Source organism: Haematobia irritans, chromosome 3, assembly GCF_050003625.1.
Source record: "Haematobia irritans isolate KBUSLIRL chromosome 3, ASM5000362v1, whole genome shotgun sequence".
NCBI lineage: Eukaryota > Metazoa > Arthropoda > Insecta > Diptera > Muscidae > Haematobia > Haematobia irritans.
In genome coordinates this window covers 78,610,545-78,638,431 of record NC_134399.1, presented here as the reverse complement: position 1 = coordinate 78,638,431, position 27,887 = coordinate 78,610,545, and the positions used below count along the sequence as shown (strand labels likewise).

General features: G+C 32.1%; 1 protein-coding gene across 9 annotated transcripts in view; it reads left to right on the top strand.

Moving 5' to 3' along the window:
* Nucleotides 1-27,887, top strand: part of LOC142228161 (dual specificity protein phosphatase 13B) — an 83,689-nt gene that overhangs the window by 32,817 nt on the left and 22,985 nt on the right. For 2 of the 9 annotated variants that reach the window (XM_075298497.1, XM_075298498.1), the window contains 3 exons: nt 13,527-13,586; nt 20,163-20,216; nt 21,658-21,711. The exons of 1 other annotated variant lie outside the window; for it this stretch is intronic. In XM_075298497.1, the coding sequence (XP_075154612.1) occupies nt 13,527-13,586; nt 20,163-20,216; nt 21,658-21,711 (168 nt within the window). The remainder of the gene's footprint in view (nt 1-13,526; nt 13,587-20,162; nt 20,217-21,657; nt 21,712-27,887) is intronic. 6 more of the 9 variants (XM_075298503.1, XM_075298502.1, XM_075298499.1 and 3 more) reach the window with 6 other exon arrangements.

Sequence of the window (27,887 nt, the reverse complement as noted above, 5' to 3'; positions counted from 1 at the left end):
AATAAAATTTTGACAAAATTTTCTACAGAAATAAAATTTTGACAAAATTTTTTATAAAAATACAATTTTGACAAAATTTTCTGTAGAAATAAAATTTGACAAAATTTTCTATAAAAATACAATTTTGACAAAATTTTCTGTAGAAATAAAATTTGACAAAATTTTCTATAAAAATACAATTTTGACAAAATTTTCTGTAGAAATAAAATTTGACAAAATTTTCTAAGGAAATAAATTTTTGACAAAAATTACTATAAAAATAAAATTGCGAAAAAAATGTTTTATTGAAATAAAATTTTAACAAAATTTTCTATAGAAATAAATTTTCATAAAATTTTCTATAGAAATAAAATTTTGACAAAATTTTCTATAGAAAAAATATTTTGACAAAATTTGCTATAGAAATAAAATTTCAGTAAAAATACAATTGTGAAAACAATTTTCTATAGAAATAAAATTTTCTGTAGAAATAAAATTTTGACAAAATTTTCTATAGTAATGAAATTTTAACAAAATTTGCTATAGAAATAAAATTTTGACAAAATGCTATAGAAATAAAATTTTGACAAAATTTTCTATAGAAATAAATTTTGACAAAATTTTCAGAAATATAATTTTGACAAAATTTTCTTTAGAAATAAAATTTTGACAAAATTTTCTATAGAAATAAAATTTTGACAAAATTTCCTATAGAAAAAAAAAATTGACAAAATTTTATGTAGATCTAAAATTTTGACAAAATGTTCTGTATATCTGGTTAAGCTACACTTGTAGTTTAGTCAATGAATGGTTTTAAGCTGAAATCAAAAACAACGAAAAAATATTTTGACAAAATTTGCTATAGAAATAAAATTTCAGTAAAAATAAAATTGTGAAAAAAATTTTGTTTAGAAATAAAATTTTTACAAAATTTTCTATAGAAATAAAATTTTGACAAAATTTTCATAAAAATACAATTTTGACAAAATTTTCTGTAGAAATAAAATTTGACAAAATTTTCTATTGAAATAAATTTTTGACAAAAATTTCTATAAAAATAAAATTGCGAAAAAAATGTTTTATTGAAATAAAATTTTAACAAAATTTTCTATAGAAATAAATTTTGATAAAATTTTCTATAGAAATAAAATTTTGACAAAATTTTCTATAGAAAAAATATTTTGAGAAAATTTGCTATAGAAATAAATTTTCAGTAAAAATAAAATTGTGAAAACAATTTTCTATAGAAATAAAATTTTAACAAAATTGCTATAGAAATAAAATTTTGACAAAATTTTCTATATAATATTGACAAAAATTTTCTATAGAACTAAAATCTTGACAAAACTTTCGAAATAAATAAAATTTTGACAAAAATTTCTGTAAAAATAAAATTGTGAAAAAAAAAATTCTAAATAAAATTTTAACAAAATTTTCTATAGAAATAAATTTTGATAAAATTTTCCATAGAAATAAAATTTGGCAAAATTTTCTATAGAAAAAAATATTTTGACAAAATTTGCTATAGAAATGAAATATTGACAATTTTTTTTAGAAATAAAATTTTGACAAAATTTTCTATAAAAATAAAATTTTGAAAAAAATTTTATGTAGAAATAAATTTTGAAAAATTTTTCTATAGAAACTAATTTTTGACAAAAGTTTCTATAAAAATAAAATTTTGAAGAAAATTTTCTAAAGTAATGAAATTTTAACAAAGTTTGCTATAGAAATAAAATTTTGACAAAATTTTCTTGAGAAATGAAATGTTGACAAAAATTTTCTATAGAAATAAAATCTTGACAAAACTTTCTATATAAATAAAATTTTGACAAAAATTTCTGTAAATATAAAATTGTGAAAAAAAATTCTAAAGAAATAAAATTTTGACAAAATTTTCTATAAAAATAAAATTTTGAAAAAAAAATTATGTAGAAATAAATTTTGGAAAAAATTTCTATGGAAATTAATTTTTGACAAAAGTTTCTATAAAAATAAAATTTTGAAGAAAATTTTCTATAGAAATAAAATCTTGACAAAACTTTCTAAATAAGTAACATTTTGAAAATCTAGGAGAGATCATAATATTGTATATATTGAAATAACCGTCTAAAATAAAATAATAAGACATTTGTTCATACTAACCACAAATATTTGATCACAAACTTTAGAAAACGATTTTTTAAAATTGGTAGATTTTTGGTAAAATGTTCTACAAATTTTGGTAAATTAATTTTGGAACGATTGGCCATCCATCATATCGAATAGCAGAATTAAAATACCGTGATCACCACCAAAAATGTTGTGATAGTAAGGAGAAAAATTTTTCTACTTTTGAAAAAGTAGGATCACCAACAAAAATCTTAGAATTTAGTAGAAAAAACAATATATTTTTCATTGTTTGTATAAAAGATCACAGCAAAAAGTATTTCTTTTAAATATATATTCTACCGAAGTTTTGCTGTCACACGGTAATTTTTGTAACTGCAAAAACGAGTATTCCATTAAATAGGAATAAAGGGTAAATAAATCATTTGGTTAGGAATGAGCTTTTAGGAGCGCACATATTTGAGGTGGTTTTGCCATTTGTCTGATTTTATTTCACGACGTAAATATTTACGTCACATTCTTATAATGGTTGTAGAATACTGTCATTCAAATGTTTACTTTTTTTTAAGGATTTTAATTAAGCAAACAAAATTGTTTATTGTGCAAATTTTTGTTTCGATTTTACTCTGATTATAGATGGATTATGTAAAACAAATATATTATTTAAAATTTTGTACCACTGTATGTACGGTATTTCACTTTGATTTCTAAATATTTGATTATATTAACAATGAATATTATTTGCATTTATCTCTGCATCTGTATCTAATCTGTGAGTCATACACAGTGAAATAACTGAGGCTGTATTCCTTTGTTTGATTTTCGAACAAAAAATGTGAATACATCAATTCTGTGAATCAAAATAGAAAGTATACTAATAACTCAATGAAAAGTGAAAAGTATTTTACTATATTATTAAATTTATGTATTATAAATAACATATATGCTTATTCTGTACAGTTGAATGCTCTAACAACTTTGTACAAAACAAATTTTATATCCAATACTAAGTGGTGTAGAAAAATACCTGTTTTCTTAGATAGATTAAGTAGCTCGTGTAGGAGTGGAATTGGAATAGATTTTATCAAAAACAAAGACAATGTTCTTTAACTACCATTATTAGCAATTATGTGATTCATGAAACAAGCCAACAAACAAAAAATCCTAATTACCTTTAATATACATATAAAAATGAATTTCTTTTGAGGTGATCTATATAATTTCTGAAAAATTTCAAAAAATATTTGAAAATTGTGACGATTAGTTTTTGTTTTTGTTTGAGATACTTCGTTGGAAAATTTCTCTTAAAATGATAAAATTTAAATATATAATTTTTTGCAATAAAAATATGTTACTTTAACTACGGACTTTTTTGCTGTGCATATAATTCTGCTATGTTATTTTCTCTGTGATTTTTATAGCCAAAATGTTTTCCAATATTATATTCCCAAAAATATGTAGGTGTGAATTTTCTAAATCGTTTCTCAATATTTCGTTAAAAGCTTTCGAAAAGAAAATTCTTTCAAATAGAACAGACATAAACATTCAATTTTGCGAAGAGTATGATTGAAAAATTAATTACAGTTTTCCACCATAAACAAAACAGAAAAGCTTGTGGTGAATCATTATTATATTCTTAATAAACAAAAGAATAAATATAAATTTTGCTAACCCAAAATGTAAGAATGTTTGTTTTTATTGTTTATTGTTAAATAATACTAAAAAAACATATAATTATTTTGGGGATAATGTAATTTATGACCGTAAGAGGTCATACCCTGACAGAACAGTTCCGACAAACGAATATTTGGACAAACAAAGTTTTCCTTTGACGCTAATATTTTTTCTTGAAAAGCAAATAGAAAGCATAAGAGGAAGTTGTTACAATGCTTGTTATAAGTTCAAGTTTATATGCTCCTCAAGAAAATACCAAACTCAAAGACTAAATCTTTGGAACCGGGCAAGCTTTGTTTTTAGTGTATAATCTGTATTTTTATTAAAATAACATCAATTTAAAGAAATTTGTCCTTAATATAAATTAAGTTGCATAATCTTTCATATTAAGACAATATTTTTTTTTTTGAGTGTAGGTTAGCTTATAATGACACCCTGTCCATTGTGATGCTACATTAAAGAAAAGTACACTGAAAGAAGTGTTTTATTTTCTGAGGAATTTTTGACAACCAAAGTTCTTTAATAGTAAATAAAAAAGGTTCGAAATTATCTTTGACTTGCTTATTATAAATTGGGATTTATTTGCTCTTAAAAAATACTTCATAAGAAACGGAAATTTCGTTTGTCGAAAATTTCGTTCCGGACGAAAGTATTTTTTCTTTGAGTGTATACGTTTTTTATACCCTCCACCATAGGATGGGGGTATATTAACTTTGTCATTCCGTTTGTAACACATCGAAATATTGCTCTAAGACCCCATAAAGTATATATATTCATGTCCGTTCATCCGTCCGTCCGTCTGTTGAAATCACGCTAACTTCCGAACGACTTCAAACTTGGCACAAGTAGTTGTTATTGATGTAGGTCGGATGGTATTGAAAATGGGCTATATCGGATTGCGGAGCCTCTAAAAGTAGCATATTTCATCCGATCTGGTACATGGTGTAAGTATATGGTCTCTAGCAACCATGCAAAAATTGGTTCATATCGGTCTATATTTAACAGGTTGGCTGATAAGTCCCCGGTCTAACAAAGAAAAACACATTTTTTGTCAAAATTCGTTTTTATTATTCAACATATTTCCCTTCAAGAGCGATAAAACGATTATAACGACCTTCCAATTTTTTGATACCATTTTGGTAGTACTCCTCGGTTTTGCCTCAGTTTCGGCGATCCCCTCTTCATTACAGCCAAATTTTTTCCCTGCGAGCTCTCTTTTGAGGTCTGAGAACAAGAAAAAGTCGCTGGGGGCCAGATCTGGAGAATACGGTGGGCAATTCGAAGCCCAATTCATGAATTTTTGCCATCGTTCTCAATGACTTGTACACGCAAAAAAATAATTCTTTCCTCCCAAACGAAATTTTAGACAAACAAAGTTCGTTTCTCATTTGCTTTTCGCTGTAAGGAAGTGTATTTGGAAGAATACTTTTTGTGATAAACGTTTATTCTTTTCCAGGATGTAAAAACAATTTCATAAAGACTAGCTCAACAAAAAAAAAACATTATTTTCTTGTTAATTGCATTGTCCCTCACATCTTTCTCACATCCACGAGGATTTTTAGTTCTTAACACCTTTTCCTGTAATACCAACAATGTAGAAGAAATTATACGATTTTATAAATTTTTAAAATTTTTTTTACCTTCCGCCTGGACGGAGAATCGAACCGCGGACCATGCACATTGTAAGCCAACACACTAACCACTGAGCTATGTACCTGTTATGGTCATCAATAGATAAATATCCATATAAGTTATATTTATATAGCATAGCTTGCGGCGCCCACGAACCGAATAAACAAAGTTTATTTAACAGAAACAAACATTTAGTTTGTCACCGTGGAGCAGTGGTAGCTACGTCCGACTCTCATGCCAAGGGTCGTGGGTTTGATCCCTGCTTCGGCCAAAGTTTTTTTTTTTTTTGCTTTTGTTTTTTTTACATATATTCCAGATATATTCGGAAGATTCCGAAAAAATTTTCAACATTACATTGTACTATATTAAATTTTGAACTGTAAAATGTGTCTTATTAAAGACCTAAAGTCAGAAAAGAACAGTGTTTGATATAAACGAAATGGACTGTGTTGTTATTTCAAAAATAACTTTGTTTATTGAAAAAATAAAAATTTTGTAACAAACGAATTTTTTTGGTGATAAAAGTTTAAAATTTTCGAAGAAATTCAAAAAACTTTAACAAAAGAAAAACGTTTTCGGTACACGTTTTCCAAACGTTTTTTTTCTTTGCGTGTAGCACGGTGCGTTGTCTTGGTGGAACAACACTTTTTTCTTCTTCATATGGGGCCGTTTTGCCGCGATTTCGACCTTCAAACGCTCCAATAACGCTATATAATAGTCGCTGTTGATGGTTTTTCCTTTCTCAAGATAATCGATAAAAATTATTCCATGCGCATCCCAAAAACAGAGGCCATTACTTTGCCAGCGGACTTTTGAGTCTTTCCACGCTTCGAAGACGGTTCACCGGTCGCTGTCCACTCAGCCGACTGTCGATTGGACTCAGGAGTGTAGTGATGGAGCCATGTTTCATCCATTGTCACATATCGACGGAAAACTCGGCTGTATTACGAGTTAACAGCTGCAAACATCGCTCAGGATCATCAACACGTTGTTGTTTTTGGTCAAATGTGAGCTCGCGCGGCACCCATTTTGCATAGAGCTTCCGCATATCCAAATATTGATGAATGATATGACCAACACGTTCCTTTGATATCTTTAAGGCCTCTGCTATCTCGATCAACTTCATTTTACGGTCATTCAAAATCATTTTGTGGATTTTTTTGATGTTTTCGTCTGTAACCACCTCTTTCGGGCGTCCACCGTCCTCCGTGCTCATTTCACCACGCTTGAATTTTGCATACCAATCAATTATTGTTGATTTCCCTGGGGCAGAGTCCGGAAACTCATTATCAAGCCAAGTTTTTGCTTCCACCTTATTTTTTCCCTTCAGAAAACAGTATTTTATCAAAACACGAAATTTTTCATTTTTTTCACAATAACAAAAGTTGCTTCACAAAAGACGCCCTATCTCACAAACTAATTGACTTACAGACGTCAAATTTTGACACGAATCATTTGAAGGTTGGTACTATATAAAAATAATATGCATTTAATACTAGCGACGCCATCTATGTGTCAGACCGGGGACTTATCAGCCAACCTGTTATATGTAGCCCCATATAAACCGATCCCCAGATTTGGTTTGCGGATCCTCTAAGAGAAGCAAATTTCATCCAATGCGGCTGAAACTTGGTACATTGAATTAGTATATGGCCTTTAACAACCATGCAAAAATTGGTCCATATCGGTCCATAATTATATATAGCCCCCATATAAACCGATCCCCAGATTTGACCTCCGGAGCCTCTTGCAGGAACAAAATTCATCCGAGCCGGTTGAAATTTGGTACCTGGTCTTAGTATATGGTCTCTAATAACCATGCAAGAATTGATTTATATCGGTCCATAATTATATATAGCCCCCATATAAACCGATCCCCAGATTTGACCTCCGGAGCCTCTTGCAGGAACAAAATTCATCCGAGCCGGTTGAAATTTGGTACCTGGTCTTAGTATATGGTCTCTAATAACCATGCAGGAATTGATTTATATCGGTCCATAATTATATATAGCCCCCATATAAACCGATCCCCAGATTTGTCCTCCGGATCCTCTTGGAGCAGCAAAATTCATCCGATCCGGTTGAAATTTGGAACGTGGTGTTAGTATAAGGCCGCTAATAACCATGCCGAAATTGGTCCATATCGATAGTTACATATAGTCGTTTCCCAATTGGTTCATATCGGTTCATAATCAGGTTGCCACTCGAGCCAAAAATAATATACCTAAATTTTATTTCTATAGAAAATTTTGTCAAAAATTTTATTTCTATAGAAAATTTTGTCAAAATATTATTTCTATAGAAAATTTTGTCAAATTTTATTTCTATAGAAAATTGTGTCAAAATTTTATTTCTATTTTATTCCTATAGAAAATTTTTCGATGGAAAATTTTGTCAAAATTTTATTTCTATAGAAAATCTTGTCAAAATTTTACTTCTATAGAAAATGTTGTCAAAATTTTATTCTGATTAAAATTTTATTTCTATAGAAACTTTTGTCAAAATTTTATTTCTATAGAAAATTTTGTCAAACTTAATTATATACGTATTTAATCGGCCTTTGTTAGTTTAATATATACCACGTATGAACTACCTTGCAATTTAGAAAACGGTGATAGGAATATTTAAGATACCTTGCCATCGGCAAGTGTTACCGCAACGAAAGTAATTCGATTGTGGATGACAGTCTTTAGTAGTAGTTTGTACGTCATCCATGGTGGAGAGTACATAAGCTTAGACCTGGCCGTATATACTTGTTTTAATTTAATATAAATTAACCTAACTTCCAGTGTGACTCACCAATCATTCACGAGAATTTTCAGAACCCAATGCTGTGCCTCATACAACGTACACCTCCCGTTCCACTATATTTTCAAGTGTAGCTAGGAAAAATTCAAAAAATTTTCCAATCTTTTTGTAAATACACGAAAAAATGTTGCTTACACATGATTATTATGCTAATTATAAATGAACACCATTAAGATGGAAAAATCATTCAAAGTCGTAGAAGTCTGAGGGAAAACAGAACGATTTTTAATGAATGCTGGCTGTTTCAATAGCAAAATCCATTTATAATCTTCATTAGCATCGTCATTGAGCATCATTGAAATCTCTACCAACTAATGTCGTCCATTAGTATCAACGTGAAAACTTCTATTTTTAAAAACTTTTAAATAGGTTTTTTATTTCTGTTTATAAAAAATTAAAGGTGAGCAAAACAGAACATTTTTAACCCAATAGCAAAAGATGTGGGTGGACATTTTCTAATGTTTTGATGTAGAACTTTTATAGGTACTCATTAATGAGTGGATAAGATATAGCATTAGCCCAGATGTGTGATATTTTATGAATAGCCTTTTCAAAAGTAGCCACAAAGCGAATGAGCCATTTCCAAGGTTATCGAAAATAAAATTGTTTTTGTTTTTCATTTTCAAAAACGAAATTCAAGGTGTATAGTATATGTTTTAAGTGATTAGGAGAATCATTGTGATTTTTTTTTTAATTTTACCTGTGAACGAACTGGCATGCAAATTAATTTTTTTTATGACATGAAATGCTAGTGACCATTGGTGATGTGTGACAAAGTATTCCAACGAAATATCATGGTCTCGAGGAAAACGAAATTATTTTTAGTTTAATAATAGGGGAAAATCAGTGGTGACGCATTTCATTTCATGTGTCAATAGTGCCTAAATTTTAAATTTATAGCTATCATAAAAATGGAATTTTAAAGTGAAAAATTTAAAAGAAAATATTTATAGGATAAAAAGCACTAAATAACAAAAATTCTAGTTTTTTTTTATATTAATTAATAAGTTTTTTCACCCAAAAAAGAAATCACAAAAACGGAAGGATTGAAGTTTGACTAAATAATCAAATGAATCAATTAATAAAAAACTGATAGAGTTTTCTAATCGATATAAATTAAGTTTTTGATTGAATCAATTAAAAAATGAATTGATGTTTGCCATCAACATCAATTAAATGTTTAATTGAATCCGTTAAAAACTTAATTAAAATTTTTAAATCAATTAATTTTTTAATCAAATATTTTTTATGACCAATTAAAACAGTGATTGATACTACCATTTTCGTGATTGAAGCAATTTCAATTAAAAGTTTAATTGAATCAATTAATTTCGTGATTGAATCAGAAAAAAGTTTTTTTTCGGTGTTGGCTCAATTTTAATGACATACATACATAGTAAGTTCGGCCGGGTCGAATCTTAAATACCCACCGCAATGAAACCCAACGAGTTAAATCGGGAGATCGCTCTTATGGGGGCTATACTAAAATATGGACCGATACTCACCGTTTTCGGCACACCTCCTAAAATACTTCTAGATTTAAAATTTCAAGCAAATTCGATAAAAACTACGGTTTCTAGAATCCCAAAAAATAAAATCATTTCTTGCCTATTTATAGTCCCAAAAAAACCTCCAGATTTTCAATTTCATGCAAATTGAACAACAACTACGGTTTCTATAAGCCCAAGAAGTTAAATCGGGAGATCGGTCTATATAGGGGCTATACCAAAACATGGGCTGTTACTCACTATTTTTGGCACACCTCTTTATAGTCCTAAAATACCTCTAGATTTCCAATTACAGGCAAATTGGATAAAAATTACGATTTCTATAAGCCCAAGACCCCAAATCGGGAGGTCGTTTTATATGGGGACTATACCAAAACCTGGACCGATATAGCCCATCTTCGAACTTGACCTGCCTGCAGACAGAAGACGAATATGTGAAAAATTTCAGGACGATAGCGCAAATATTGAAGACTGTAGCGCGATTACAACAGACAGGCAGACAGACAGACGGACATTGTTATATCGTCTTAGAATTTCTCCGTGATCAAGAATATATATACTTTATATAGTCGAAAATCGATATTTCGATGTGTTACAAACGGAATGACAAACTTATTATACCCCGGCCACCATTCTATGGTGGTGGGTATACAAATTCACGAAAAATTTTCCAATTAATGTCTTAATTATACCCTGCGCCACACAGGGTATTATAAGTTAGTGCATATGTTTGCAACACCCAGAAGGAGACGAGATAGACACATGGTGTCTTTGGCAAAAATGCTCAGGGTGGGCTCCTGAGTCGATATAGCCATGTCCGTCTGTCCGTGAACACATTTTTGTAATCAACGTCTAGGTCGCAGTTTTAGTCCAATCGACTTCAAATTTGGCACAAGTATGTGTTTTGGCTCAGAATAGAACCCTATTGATTTTGGAAGAAATCGGTTCAGATTTAGATATAGCTCCCATATATATATTTCGCCCGATATGGACTTATATGGCCCCAGAAGCCAGAGTTTTACCCTAATTTGCTTAAAATTTTGCACTAGGAGTACAATTAGTAGTGCAGTCAGAAGAACAATTAGTACTAGAGTGAAGTGTGCAAAATTTTATTGAAATCGGTTCAGATTTAGATATAGCTCCCATATATATCTTTCGCCCGATATGGACTAATACGGTCCCAGAAGCCAGAGTTTTACCCCAATTTGGTTGAAATTTCGCACTAGGAGTACAATTAGTAGTGTAGTCATGCGTGCCAAATTTGGTTGAAATCGGTTCAGATTTAGATATAGCTCCCATATATATGTTTTTCTGATTTCGACAAAAATGGTCAAAATATCAACATTTTCCTTGAAAATCGCCACTGCTTAGTCGAAAAGTTGTAAAAATGACTCTAATTTTCCTAAACTTTTAATACATGTATATCGAGCGATAAATCATAAATAAACTTTTGCGAAGTTTCCTTAAAATTTCTTCAGATTTAAATGTTTCCCATATTTTTATACCCCCCACCATGGGATGGGGGGTATATTAACTTTGTCATTCCGTTTGTAACACATCGAAATATTGCTCTAAGACCCCATAAAGTATATATATTCTGGGTCGTGGTGAAATTCTGAGTCGATCTGAGCATGTCCGTCCGTCCGTCCGTCCGTCTGTTGAAATCACGCTAACTTCCGAACGAAACAAGCTACCGACTTGAAACTTGGCACAAGTAGTTGTTATTGATGTAGGCCGAATGGTATTGCAAATGGGCCATATCGGTCCACTTTTACGTATAGCCCCCATATAAACGGACCCCCAAATTTGGCTTGCAGAACCTCTAAGAGAAGCAAATTTCATCCGATCCGGCTGAAATTTGGTACATGGTGTTAGTATATGGTCTCTAATAACCATGCAAAAATTGGTCCACATCGGTCCATAATTATATATAGCCCCCATATAAACCGATCCCCCGATTTGGCTTGCGGAGCCTCTAAGAGAAGCAAATTTCATCCGATCCGGCTGAAATTTGGTACATGGTGTTAGTATATGGTCTCTAATAACCATGCAAAAATTGGTCCACATCGGTTCGTAATTATATATAGCCCCATATAAACTGATCCCCCGATTTGGCTTTCAGATCCTCTAAGAGAAGAAAATTTCATCCTATGCGGCTGAAATTTGGTACATGATGTTAGTATATGGTCTCTAATGACCATGCAAAAATTGGTCGAAATCGGTCCATAATTATGTATAGCCCCCATATAACCGATCCCCAGATTTGACCTCCGGAGCCCCTTGGAAGAGCAAAATTCATCGGATTCGGTTGAAATTTGGTACGTGATGTTAGTATATGGTATCCAACAACCATGCAGGAATTGGAGATTTGACCTCCGGTTCCTTGTGGAGAAGCAAAATTCATCCGATCTGGTTGAAATTTGGTATATGGTGGTAATATATGATATTTAACAACCATGCCAAAAGTGGTCCATATCAGTCCATAATCATATATAGCCCCCATATAAACCGATCCCGAGATTTGGTTTTGGAGCCTCTTGGAGGAATAAATTTCCTCCGAGTCAGTTGAAATTTGGTACATTGTGCTAGTATATGGCCGTTAACAACCATGCCTAACTAGATCCATATCGGTCTATAGTTATATATAGCCCTCAGATAAATCGATCCCCAATCAAACAAAAATTGATCCATATCAAGTTCGTAAATGTATGTAGCCCCCATATAAGCGACCCCCATATTTCAATTCTGGCTCCCTGCGTACCGTGCAAAAGTCCATATCGATTCGTAATTATTTGTAGACTTACTTACACATACTTTTTTTGTCTAATATATACCACGTGTGGACCAACTCACAATTTAGAAAATTTAAGATACCACAACCCAAGTAAATCGTATAACAGTCTTTCGTAGAAGTTTCTACGCAATCCATGGGGGAGGATACATAAGATTCGGCCTGGCCGAACTTACGGCCGTTTATACTTGTTTTTACTAACATTGTGTTCCACCCTAGTGCATTAGCCGACTTAAATTTTGAGTCTATAGATTTTGTTGAAGTCTATCAAATTCTGTCCAGATCGAGTGATATTTAAAGGTATGTATTTGGGACAAACCTTTATATATAGCCTCCAACACATTTGACGGATGTGATATGGTATCGAAAATTTAGATCTACAAAGTGGTGCAGGGTATAATATAGTCGGCCCCGCCCGACTTTAGACTTTCCTTACTTGTTGAGTTTTAAAAAATATTCAATTAAAAATTTAATTGATTCAACAATTTTTTTTATTGAAATAAAAATCAATCATATACATTAATAGTATCAATTAATTTTTTAATTGACTTTCAATTAATTGTTTAATCGATACTGTCATGTCCATTATTGAAAACATTTCAATTAAAAAATTAATTGGATCAATTAATTTCGCGGTTGAATCAAAAAAAATTATTTTATTATTGTTATAAATCTTTCCCTACCAATCCATGTAGAAAAGTTCATCGGATTGGGGGGAAAGAGACATTATATATTTTACAAACATTTTACTGAAGATTTACGACTCAACCTTAATAAAAACCGTTTTTTGAGAATATTAAAATGGCAAGTGTTGAAAATTGGCATTACATTTAAGTATAATAGAACGCTTATATGTATATATCAGTTGGCAAGCCCTTGTTATTTGTGCTAAAATGTAATAAGAAGTTTAATCCTTTATAATTTTTTTCATTTTAAGTTTATTATTTATTTAGACGATTAAAGTTGTTGCTTGGAAAAAATATTTATTTTATAAATTTTATTTTTGATTTAATTTTTTTTTACAGCTTCCCTATGAAAGAGCCTACAGCCCTATTAGTGACAGATACAGGAGTTTATATTATCAGGTTGGAAAATGTGGAAAAAAATAGAAAACTAAAATCTTTTTGCTTGCTAGTTTGTATTGCTCTGTTTTATGGCATGTTGTTGTTAATTGTGCTAGACATTTATGTCTATTTTTTATTCACATGAAAATATAACAATATTTTTATGTGTTTTCCTTACATATGTTTCATTATGTTGCTATTGTATTGTACATTTTTCGTTATGTTGATTGCCTAAATGTATGGGAAAAATGTATGTTTGTGTGTGTGTATGTGCGTGAATTTGCTTTACCACATTGCTTTTTGTCTATACTGAGGCTTAGGATGTTAAAAATAATACAAGTCTACTTTTAGGCGCTTGAATACTAACATTTGCTCTTGAATTTGTTGTTTCGTGGTTAAGGTGGTGTCTATCGGTTTACCTGTCTATTTGTTTCTGCCGGCGACATTCTATAAATGTCAGTAGTTCAGTAATCCGTGACAGTGTTCATTTTGTCTTAGCTATTCCTTGGAATATGCTAATTGGATTTAATTCAATAACAATAAATGTAAGAGCTATAATGACAACAATAAAAATTAATAACAATACATGGAAGACATTATAATTTATTTTTATTGAGATAATTGAAGGACTTCGATGGATTTGTTAGTACTTGAGTACACAGTGGTTCAAAGTTGTTTAAATAAAAGGTATTAAATAATGTATTATACTCATATGAAGAAATAACGAAAGTAAGATAAAATTAGCAACAAGTAGATAATCAGGTAGATGAAAACAAAAACGCAAAAAATAACTTACTTTCTCGATAACGAAATGTTATACCAATGAAGTTTTCTTTTGTAGCTAAAATTGTTTCTTTCAGGCCAAACAAAGTAGGTTGAGGACAACGAAAACCACAAAAACTTCGTTGATCTAAAATTTTGTTTTGGGAGTAAAGTATGTAGATGGATGGTATAAATTAAATTAGATTAATTTACATAATTAACAAAAAATTTTTTAAAATAAATTAAAAAATAAATATAATAGTTGACTGTTTTAAATATTACGTTTTTAATATAATGTTTGTTAAAATACCCATTTATTCAATATTCTTTATCAAGCATCTTATAACACCTACAAAATTAATGATTTTCCAATAACAGTTATTATTTTGGCATTGAAAGAAAATTTTCAGTTTTTGAGATATATGATCTGATGTTTATTTCCCCAGCAAAGCAGAGCTTTCAAGAAACGACCGTAAGTTTGGCCAGGCCGAATCTTATGTACCTTCCACCATGGATTTCATAGAAACTTGTACTAAAGACTGTCATCCACAATCGAATTACTTGGGTTGCGGTAACACTTGCCGATGGCAAGGTATCTAAACACTTCTTAACACCGTCTTCTCCATTGTATGTTAAGTTAGCGCATACAGGGTATATATTACACAAAAAGGCCGATTAAATACGCATATAATTCAGTTTGACAAAATTTTCTATAGAAATAAAATTCTGACAAAATTTTCTATAGATATAAAATTTTGGCAAAATTTTCTATTGCAATAAAATTTAGACAAAATTTTCTATAGAAATAAAATTTTGACAAAATTTTCTATAGAAATAAAATTTTGACAAAATTTTCTACAGCAGTAAAATTTTGACAAAATTTTCTATAGAAATAAAATTTTGACAAAATTTTCTATAGAAATAAAATCATGACAAAATTTTGTATAGTAATAAAATTTTGATAAAATTTTGTATAGTAATAAAATTTTGACAAAATTTTCTAAAGTAATAAATTTTTTTTTCATTCAAATGAACTTCCAAGGCACAACTTCCAAAGCAATGCAAAGTATCCGAAAACGAAATAGTTGCGTCCTATGACAAGCCCTGTAAAATTCATTGGAGATGATCCATGATTGTACTACTTCCGGATTACAAATTAGAGATCCACATTACATTATTATACCCTCCACCATTGGATGGGGGGTATATTAACTTTGTCATTCCGTTTGTAACACATCAAAATATTGCTCTATGTTAAGACCTCATAAAGTATATATATTCTGGGTCGTGGTGAAATTCTGAGTCGATCTAAGCATGTCCGTCCGTCCGTCTGTTGAAATCACGCTAACTTCCGAACGAAACAAGCTATCGACTTGAAACTTGGCACATGTAGTTGTTATCGATGTAGGTCAGATGGTATTGCAAACGGACCATATCGGATCACTTTTACGTATAGCCCCCATATGAACCGACGCTCAGATTTGGCTTGCGGAGCCTCTTGGAGGAGCAAAATTCATCCGATTCGGTTGAAATTTGGTACATGGTGTTAGTATATGGTCTCTAACAACTATGCAAAAATTGGAACATAATTATATATAGCCCCCATATAAACCGATCCCCAGATTTGGCTTGCGGAGCCTCTAAGAGAAGCAAATTTCATCCGATCTGGCTAAAATTTCGTTCATGGTGTAAGTATGGGGTCTCTAACAACTACACAAAAGTTGGTCCCCGTCGGTCCATAATTATATATAGCCCCCATATAAATCGATCCCCCGATTTGGCTTGCGGAGCCTCTAAGAGAAGCAAATTTCATCCGATCCGACTAAAATTTGGTACATTGCGCTGGTATATGACCGCTAACAAGCATGCCAAAATTGGTCCATATCGGTCTGTAGTTATATATAGCCGATCCCTAAAAAACAAAAAAATTATTTCTGTAGAAAATTTTGTCAAAATTTTATTTCGTGTTTTATTTTTATAGGATGGGGGTATATTAACTTTGTCATTCCGTTTGTAACACATCGAAATATTGCTCTAAGACCCCATAAAGTATATATATTCTGGGTCGTGGTGAAATTCTGAGTCGATCTGAGCATGTCCGTCCGTCCGTCCGTCTGTTGAAATCACGCTAACTTCCGAACGAAACAAGCTATCGACTTGAAACTTGGCACAAGTAGTTGTTATTGATGTAGATCAGATGGTATTGCAAATGGGCCATATCGGTCCACTTTTACGCATAGCCCCCATATAAACGGACCCCCAAATTTGGCTTGCAGACCCTCTAAGAGAAGCAAATTTCATCAGATCTGGCTGAAATTTGGTACATGGTGTTGGTACATGGTCTCTAACAACCATGCAAAAATTGGTCCGCATCGGTCCATAATTATATATAGCCCCCATATAAACCGATCCCCCGATTTTGCTTTCGTAGCCTCTAAGAGAAGCAAATTTCATCCGATCCGACTGAAATTTGGTACATGGTGTTAGTATATGGTCTCTAACAACTATACAAAAAGTGGTTCATATCGGTCCATAATTATATATAGCCCCCATATAAACCGATCCCCAGATTTGGCTTGCGGAGCCTCTAAGAGAAGAAAGTTTCGTCCGATCCGGCTGAAATTTAATTATATATAGCCCCCATATAAACCGATACCCAGATTTGACCTCCGGAGCCCCTTGGAAGAGCAAAATTCATCCGATTAGGTTGAAATTTGGTACGTGATATTAGTATATGGTATCCAACAACCATGCAGGAATTGGTTCGTATCAGTCTATAATTATATATAGCCCCCATATAAACCGATCCCCCGATTTGACCTCCGGTGCCTTTTGGAGAAGCAAAATTCATCCGATCTGGTTGAAATTTTGTACGTGGTGGTAGTATATGATATTTAACAACCGTGCCAAAAGTGGTCCATATCAGTCTATAATCATATATAGCCCCCATATAAACCGGTCCCAAGATTTGGTTTTGGAGCCTCTTGGAGGAACGTATTTCATCCGAGTCAGTTGAAATTTGGTACATTGTGCTAGTATATGGCCGTTAACAACCATGCCTAACTAGGTCCATATCGGTCTATAGTTATATATAGCCCTCAGATAAATCGATCCTCAATCACACAAAAATTGGTCCATATCAATAATTGTATAAAGCCCCCATATAAGCGACCCCCATATTTCAATTCTGGCTCCCTACGTACCGTGCAAAAGTCCATATCGATTCGTAATTATTTGTAGACTTACATACCTTTTTGTCTAATATATACCACGTATGGACTAACTCACAATTTAGAAAACGATTTAAGATACCACAACCCAAGTAATTCGATTGTGGATCACAGTCTTTCGTAGAAGTTTCTACGCAATCCATGGTGGAGGGTACATAAGATTTGGCCTGGCCGAACTTACGTCCGTATGTACTTGTTATGGACTTGAAATACCTCTAGATTTTCAATTTCAGGTAAATAGGATAAAAATTGCGGTGTCTAGAAGCCCAAGAATTCAAATCAGTAGATCCGGGTATATGGAGGCTATACCAAAACATGGGCCGATACACACCATTTGCGACACACCCATATGTGGTCCTTAACTACCTCTAGATTTCCAATTTCAAACAAATCGAATAGAAAATACGGTTTCCAGGAGTCCTAGAAGTAAAATCGGGAAATCGGTCTATATGGAGGCTATACCAAAACATGGATCGATATACACCATTTCCAACACACCTCTTTGTGGTCCTAAACTACTTATAGATTTCCAATTTCAGATATATCGGATAAAAACTATGGTCTCTAGAAGCTCAAGAAGTAAAATCGGGGGATCCGTCTACATGGGGGCTATACCAAAACACGGACCGATACACGCCATTTTCAACATACCTCTTTGTGCTTCTAAAATACCTCTAGATTTCCAATTTCAGGCAGATTCAATAATAACTACAGATTATAGAAGCCCAAAAAGTAAAATCAGGCGAAAGGTCTCTATGGGGGCTATACCAAACCATGGACCGATAAACACTTATTTATGGTCAGGGAAATCGAATAAAAACTACGGTTTCTAGAAACTCAAGACCTAAATTCGGGGGATCCGTTTATATGGGGGCTATATCAATCGAACATGACTTCGAACATATCTTCGAACATGACCTGAGTGCAGGCAAAAGACGAATATGTGCCAAATTTCAGGACGATAGCGCAATTATTGAAGACTGTAGCGTGATTACAAGATACAGACGGACATGCTTATATCGTCTTACAATTGCTCCACACCCTCCAAAAAATCGCTTCTGTAATATATACCACAAACACATTTTGCTTCAAGCATATATATTTTCAGGATTGGTCCAGACAAAATATTGTTTGTATTGTTCAAAAATATTACTTTTCACCTTAGGGCATACATTGGTAGAAAAAAATTTTAATGAAATTTTCTTTGTGTGGATATATTTTTAAGGCGCCAATTGGTTACTTCCATTATTTTACTTGCAGCATACTCTGTAGGTCTCTCTCACTAAACATATACATGTTTATAGGCTATTTCTAAATTAATATATGCTTGCATCTGAGCATATTATATTTACAAACATTTTATGTCCCAAACATAATATGTTCTAACATATTAACATATGTGTCCGAAACATATTATGCTAGTTTATGAACATTATATGCCTGCACTTAAAAATATTGTGTTAAAAAATTTGAGTTCCAAACATATAATTTTTACACCCAAACATATGAAAAAAGCCTTTTTCGTCCGTGCATGATCAATAATATATATTTATTTTATATAACAGGAAATCAATATTTCGATGTGTTACAAACGGAATGACAAACTTATTATACTCCCATCACCATTCTATGGTGGTGGGTTTAAAAATTGAGGCATTAGATATAAAAAGTGAAGCAAAGATTATAAACTTTATTTTAATTAAAATTTCATTATTTTAAAGAAATTTGCCCTTAATATTTTGTAAATTGTGCATCCAAAAATGTAGGTTGCGTAATCTTTAATATCACGTAAATTGTTTTCAGTGTACATTTGTCCTAACGCTTTGTGATTCGTCGGTTATCTGGTTTACACTACGTCTGTTTAGTAGTATTTTCTACTGCTACTTCCACTATTAGCAGATTGTCGTCTCTTCCTTGACTGGTTCACATCCTGAAGTTCTAATTTTTATACTTGTGATAAGTCAAATTGTATCCAATGCCCTTGTACACCTTGTCGTCATTGATCTACTTAGTCTGGTACATCAAGTCATATCACCTGAATTCTTTATCCGGATATTTGTAGCATGCCGATATCATCAATTGTATCGGTTAACATTTAGATGTAAATCCCACACTTATATATTTCTGGAGTTTGACAAATATTCCTATAATATGTATATATGTCAATAAAACTCCTTCAATGTGATGGTAGTGTTTTATTTTTATTTATTTGGTTTTTTTTTTTAGGTTTCCACCTGGCTTTAGTCCTTTTTTTCTTGTTATTTCTGTTCATTTAAATTTTGCAGAAAAATCTTCGATTGCTTCATTTTATGAATTTCAATTATGAATTTCTCATAAAAAATGTATTCGATTTTACTTTTAACTTAAAAAAATCTCCCTCATGGAGTCAGGTTCAATTTATGATGACCCTTTGATTAATTTAAAAATTCGTGTAAATCTATAACACATCAAAGGGCCTTATGTCATAGTTCCTTTTCTGTTTTTTTTTTGTTATTTGATTTATTAATTTGTTTACGTTTTTCAATTTTGTTTAATTGGTTATTTTTTCTAATTTATTTTTTTATATTTATTAAAAGCAAACTGTTTTGGTATATTTTTTTTACAGCTTCCCTATGATAGAACTTACAGCCTAAGTACAGACAGATACGGCAGTTATCAGGTTGGCTATATTTTCTTTGTTTTATGTTTACCACATAATTATTTATGGCAGTTAGGAAAGTTAATAGTGGACGGTATATGAGCCTTAATTTGTTTCAGCATAAAAGTTTCTTAAATTTAAAATAACTGAGGTGCATTTGATAGAATGTCTGCCTGACGCATAGATTGCCATAGTTTCAATCCCATAAACTAATGAGCCCCTAAACTTTTACTGCATTGGTAATACAAGTATAGAATTTTGCTACATTTGAGAGTCTTTCATCTCTTAAAAAATTAATCGAATCAATTCAATTCTATCGGTGATAGATATAATCAATTCTGTGATTGGAAAAATTTCAATTAGAATTTATTAATTGAGTCAATTAATTTCATTTTCGAAACTAAAAAAATATTTTTTTTCTGTGATCCCTTCAAAATTCCTCTATAAGTAGTGACTCACACTGCGTTGTATGCCCTCGGTAGTTTCCTGCTTTTATTTTCTTTGAGTAGACTTTTTCCCTTTGCCCTAGGATGCTTTAACTCTCTAATGCCCGAATTTTTTTTGCCAGCTGATTAAATTTTCAATGTTAACGACACAAAAGCAAGAGAACTACACACAAAAAAAATTCACGAAAATTTTTCCAATTAAAATTTTAATTGAGTTTTAAAAAATATTCAATTAATAATTTAATTCATTCAACAAATTTTTTAATTGAAACAAAAATCAATCACAAAAATAATAGTATCAATTAATTTTTTAATTGGACCAATTAACTTTTTAATTGACCTTCAATTAATTTTTTAATTGATACTATCATTTCTGTGATTGAAGACATTTCAATTAAAAATTAATTGGATCAATTAATTTCGTGATTGAATCAGAAAAAATTTTTTTTGTGTGTAAGCAAGGAAAAATTATACGGTAAAATTCAGCATATGATGCAAAGCCTCTTGAATAGTTTGAAATAAGTTTTCTTTTTATTTTGCCCCTTTTTCTTGTCGTAAGGTGTGTTTTACTAAAAGCTTCCTTATTAAATGAAGACCGCCTAAAGGCGGGCTTGGGCATTAGAGGGTTAACAGCGACGAAACTCCATTTGCTTAACATAGCCCACTTAGGCTCTGTTGTCTTTGTTTTCTCTAATTTTATCTCCTGTTTACCAGCGTCCTGACATTGGCTATCGCATTCTATTCTATTTCGCTATTTCGACCCAGATTATTAGCACGGTTTGAGATCTTTCCATATTCTCCATCCATCGTTGAATATATTCTCACAGATTGTTTTGGTGCTCATACCGAACAATTCCACTTATTACGTTACTGTTCGGACTTCCGTTTTTCTGCTTTTCCTTTGAAAATGCTTTATTAAATCGTTACTATTATTGCAAGTTGATTTATGCAAGATACTTATTTATTTTAATCTTTTTATTTAAATTAAATATTTTATTTCTATATAATTATTACAGCTTCCCTATGAAAGATCTTACAGCCCAAGTTCAGACAGATATTGGAGTTGTCAGGTTGGCTATTAAAAATATTTTGTTCGTTTTTTAATAAATTTACCTTTTTTATTATTTTTCGCTAGCATGTTTAAAAACTAATAGAGGGAAAATTACTGCTTTTTAATTGGGATACAGTAAATTTTGTATTAAATTCTTTGTTTTTATTAATCGATAATAAGAATCTTAAAAAAATATGCAAAGAGGAGTAATTTCATTTTTTTTTTTTAAATCAATACAAAACACATGGAACCCGTTGGGAGCCACCGTGGTGCAATGGTTAGCATGCCTGCCTTGTATACACAAGGTCGTGGGTTCGATTCCTTCTTCGACCGAACACCAAAAAATTTTTCAGCGGTGGATTATCCCACCTCAGTAATGCTGGTGACATTTCTGAGTGTTTCAAATCTTCTCTAAGTGGTTTCAGTGCAATGTGGAACGCTGTTCGGACTCGGCTATAAAAAGGAGGTCCCTTGTCATTGAGCTTAACATGGAATCGGGCAGCACTCAGTGATAAGAGAGAAGTTCACCAATGTGGTATCACAAGGGATTGAATAGTCTAAATGAGCCTGAGACATTGGGCTGCCACCTAACCTAACCTAATCCGTCCATAATTGAAATATTTCAATAATATATAATCGAATAATTTTCAAAATCGTTGGTCATAGAGTATCAAAATAAGTACACTGAAAACAATTTTGTCTTGAGGCCAAATATTTGTTGGCCTTAAAATGCGAATCCGAATTGTGAAAAGTAGAGATGACGCATTTCTCTAATATAAAGTTTTTGTCTTTGACGAAACGTTTTTTTGGGTTTTTTCTTCAACATACTGATCATGATTCTTAACCGATCTTTATGAAAATACTTTTTAAGAGTTTTTTACAATCACATTTGCCTTAATATGCTTTGAGCTTACAACAAATAAACTGCGTGCGAATTTTGCAAGACACTAGCCATAACATAAAACTCCGCAAGTTAAACAATTCAATGTAATGGGATCCTATTTAGACATTTTTAATTTTTGCATGATTTATATGCCTCTAACAGTCTGTGCCCTTTTAAATTATTCTATATGCATAAAGCTTTTAACATAAATTGCTTAATTTTTATTTAGTTAACATTCTTAATTATTACAATATCCCTCTCCTTTAATCCTTTATCCTCCTTTATTGAAATTTGTATTTTATTACAGCTTCCCTATGAAAGAACTTACAGTCCTAGTCCAGATCGATTCAGGAAATGTCAGGTTGGCCATTCATCGTATTCAGTTTTATTTTCTTTTGTTGTGTTTCTATTGTTTACAATTATGAGTGCTAAAGTCGAGTGGTTCCGATGCTGCACATACCATTTTTATAAACAAAATGGAAATGGAAATACTTCTATGACTGATATGCAAACTTGAAAACAAAATTTATTTATGCACTTTAGTAGATAATTATGGCATTCTCAGATTTCAAATTTAGCAAAAAAAAATTATTTTAAGATTAAGTAAGTTAATTAAATTGCGTCAGCGATGATTCACCTTCCATCAGACACTTTATCACACTTTCCAAGCATGTATAGCTACAAGAGGCAGCCAGATTTATTTTCAGGCTTCCTTAGACTATTCAGTGCATGGTGATAAAACTACACCCTTGAAACACACACAAACATAAATAAGGGTTTTATGGCCAAATCGGGCGATACATATATATGCGAGCTATATCTAAATCTGAACCGATATTGATGAAATTTTGCAGACTTGAAGGGTGATAAAAAAGATTACGTTTTGCCAAATTTGATAACGTTAAGTTTGCAAAAAGCCTAAACGTGACCCCATTTGTCCAAATCGGGCGATACATATATATGGAAGCTATATCTAAATTTGATCCGATTTCTTCCAAATTCAATAGCGTACGTCCTTGTGCCCAAAAAACATCCAGTACCAAATTTAATCAAAATCGGTTAATAATTGCGACCGGAAGCCTGTGAACAACAAATACGAGTACATGGACAAATGGACGGACGGGCAACAAGCGCTAGATCGACTCAGGATTTGATTCTCCGGTATATATTTTATGCAGTCTAAAATCAATATTTCTGGTAGGCACATTTTTTGGCAGATCAAAGTTATTATACCCTGGCCACTATGTGGTTTAGGGTATAACAAGTATATACGGCCGTAAGTTCGGCCAGGCCGCCACCATGGATTGCGTAGAAACTTCTGCGAAAGACTGTCATCCACAATCGAATTACTTGCGTTGTGGTAATACTTACCTATGGCAAGGTATCTTGAAACTTCTTAACATCGTTTTCTAAATTGTGAGTTAGTCCATACGTGGTATATATTAGACAAAAATGTTATGTATAGGTAAGTCAGAATTGAAATATGGGGGTCGCTTATATGGGGGCTACAATTACGAACTTGATATGGACGAATTTTTGTGTGATTGAGGATCGATTTATCTGAGGGCTATATATAACTATAGACCAATATGGACCTAGTTAGGCATGGTTGTTAACGGCCATATGTACCAAATTTCAACTGACTCGGCTGAAATTTGCTCCTCCAAGAGGCTCCAAAACCAAACCTTGGGATCGGTTTATATGGGGCTATATATAATTATGGACTGATATGAACCAATTCCTGCATGGTTGTTGGATACCATGGACTGATATGAACCAATTCCTGCATGGTTGTTGGATACTAACATCACGTACCAAATTTCAACCGAATCGGATGAATTTTGCTCTTCCAAGGGGCTCCGGAGGTCAAATCTGGGGATCGGTTTATATGGGGGCTATATATAATTATGGACCGATTTCGACCAATTTTTGCATGGGTGTTTGAGGCCATATATTAACACCACGTACTAAATTTCAACTGAATCTAAATTACAAGGTAGTCCATACGTAGTATATATTAAACTAAAAAAGGCCGATTAAATACGTATATAATTAAGTTTAAAGTTTCTATAGAAATAAAATTTTGGCTAAATAAAATTTTGACAACATTTTCAATAGAAGTAAAATTTTGACAAAATTTTCTATAGAAATAAAATTTTGACAATATTTTCTATAGAAATAAAATTTTGACAAAATTTTCTACAGAAATAAAATTTTTACAAAATTTTCTATAGAAATAAAATTTTGACACAATAAAAATGAAATTTTGGTAGATTATTTTTGGCTCGAGTGGCAACCATGTATATGAACCGATATGGACCAATTTTTGTGTGATTGGGGATCGGCTATATATAACTATAGACCGATATGCACCAATTTTGGCATGGATATTAGCGGCCTTATACTAACACCACGTTGCAAATTTCAACCGGATCGGATGAATTTTGCTCCTCCAAGAGGCTTCGCAGATGAAATCTAGGGAACGGTTTATATGGGGGCTATATATAATTATGGACAGATATGGACCAATTTTTGCATGGTCATTAGAGAACATATACCAACACCATGTACCAAATTTCAGCCGGATCGGATGAAATTTGCTTCTCTTAGAGGCTCCGCAAGCCAAATCGGGGGATCGGTTTATATGGGGGCTATATATAATTATGGACCGATATGGACCAATATTTGCATGGTTATTAGAGACCATATACTAACACCATGTACCAAATTTCAGCGGGATCGTATGAAATTTGTTTCTCTTAGAGGCTCCGCAAGGCAAATCGGGGGATCGGTTTATATGGGGGCTATATATTATTATGGACCGAAGTGGACCAATTTTTGCATGATTGTTAGAGATCATATGCTAACACCATGTACCAAATTTCAGCCGGATCGGATGAAATTCGCTTCTCTTAGAGGCTCTGCAAGCCAAATCGGGGGATCGGTTTTTATGGGGGCTATATATAATTATGGACCGATGTGGACCAATTTTTGAATGGTTGTTAGAGACCCTATACTAACACCATGTAACAAATTTCAGCCGGACCGGATGAAATTTACTTCTCTTAGAGGATTCGCAAGCCAAATCCGTTTATATGGGAGCTATACGTAAAAGTGGACCGATATGGCGCATTTGCAATACCATCCGACCTACATCAATAACAAGTACTTGTGCCAAGTTTCAAGTCGATAGATTGTTTCGTTCGGAAGTTAACGTGATTTCAACAAGCGGACGGACATGCTGAGATCGACTCAGAATTTCACCGCGACCCAGAATATATATATATATATATACTTTATGGGGTTTTAGAGCAATATTTCGATGTGTTACAAACGGAATGACAAAGTTAATATACCCCATCCTATGGTGGAGCCCAGCGAAAACTGGGTAAGCACTAGTGATTCTTTCAGTAATACCGGTAATCAAAAAGTTACTACTTGCAGTATTACCTGGGATTTAAAAATAATAACTTACCTGGGTAGGCAAAAAGTGATTCTTTCTATTAATAGCGGTAATCAAAATCATATCTCGAGGTCCGGGTTCGGCTCTACAGTGGGCACCGTTAATAGTAGCGATAAGTAATGCAAATTACATTTCAGAAAAAAATTGCCAATAAAATATACCTTTGTTTTATAAAGTTGTATAGTACATAAGTTATATTACAAAATAACACCATTGAATACATCCATGTCGTGGAGCGTGGTATAGTTTGTTGGATTACAAAACAACAGGGGTGAGTTCGCACTTTTTGGGTATATTTATGGTAAAGATATTATTTTTGGAGAGCTGGTATGCTTGCGAAGAAGTACTAATTTTTCGACTTCTGGTATGCTTGCACGGAAGTACTTTCCTCCAATGTCATGCCCGTGTAAAAGTATTACTGCTGATATATGTACGAGGAAGTTGTTACCAATTTGGCGGCTGCATACTTGTACTCATACCTGGTAATAGGAGTTTTTGCTGGGAGAGTATCAAAATGTGAACCCTATATTGCACTAAATCCAATTTATTTAGTTAATGGAATTATTATGTAAATGTTACCAGTGAAATTCATCTTCGATGCTAAGGAAAAATCGTATTCGAGTTTTAAGGACATGAAATCTTTGGCCTAACGAATATTTTTTTAAAGAGCATGTACCATGAGATTGTTGTAGAAATTACTACTACTACTACTGCACCGAAAAAAAGTCAACTGTTTTATAGGAAGAATGAACTACCACGCACGAAAATTGAACTAAATTTTACTCGACATTTTGAGATTTCCACAAAGCGTTGTTAAAACCAGGAAATTTTAATGTCCTGTTGTACTTTTTAACTGCAGTTCACGAAATTACATCATCTCATAGAAGAAAAAATTAACTAAAAGTAAAGAAGAAAATCATTGGCGCCAAATCATGACCATTTTAACTATACAGTAGTTCATTCTTACTATTTTTGGAAAACGTATGAAAATTTTCATTTGTTTTAGTTCATATTGAACTTATGTGTACGGTCATTGAACTTTATACTCATGTCTAGTTCATAAAATTATTGATACATACTTAAAAAAAGTAAGATTTCATTAAGCTGTGGAAAATTTCGATAAAAATAGTAAAATTTAACTACAAGCAAATAATTTTTTTCCAATAAAAATTAGTTAAATTTAGCGTTAGTTTAACTACGGAAATTTTTTCTGTGTGGTAGCTATAATTCGATCATATATTTCATTCTTTTGCAAAATATAATTAATATCAAATTAAGCAGTAAAAAGCAAATCCTCCTGAAAATATAAATTCTTCGATGTGCCTAGCTTCGTAAGAAAACCACAGATCTATATTCTTTGTTCTGCTTTGCGAAAAAAGATGCATTTGTATTTATCCCATTATATTTACAACTTATTTTTTGCATCAGAAAATTTGTTCTTTTAACAATTTGCTGACATACATTGGCTTCGGGCCAATAAGCTCTAAAGCATTGTGGCAATATGCTGTCTTCACAACGAAAGACAGGAATATCGCACCACAGATTGTCAAATTAAGAGAATCAGATTCTCGAAATGCCATTTCGAACAGCCAAATAGAAAAGGAATAAAGAAACATAGAATTGGTCTTAAAGAGTATGTAACAGATACGACAAATTATTATAGCTCTGTTGTATCAACAAATGATTCTCATGGCCAATAGCAAAATAGTTGTGAAAGTGAAAGTCTATGAATGAAAAATGAAAAAAAATAGACTGAATTTCTTTTATTTTAGTTTTCTCCGATACTCGTATCGCCAGAGATTTACATTAAGGAACAGTGGTTTTTACGATTCACATGACTACATCTTCC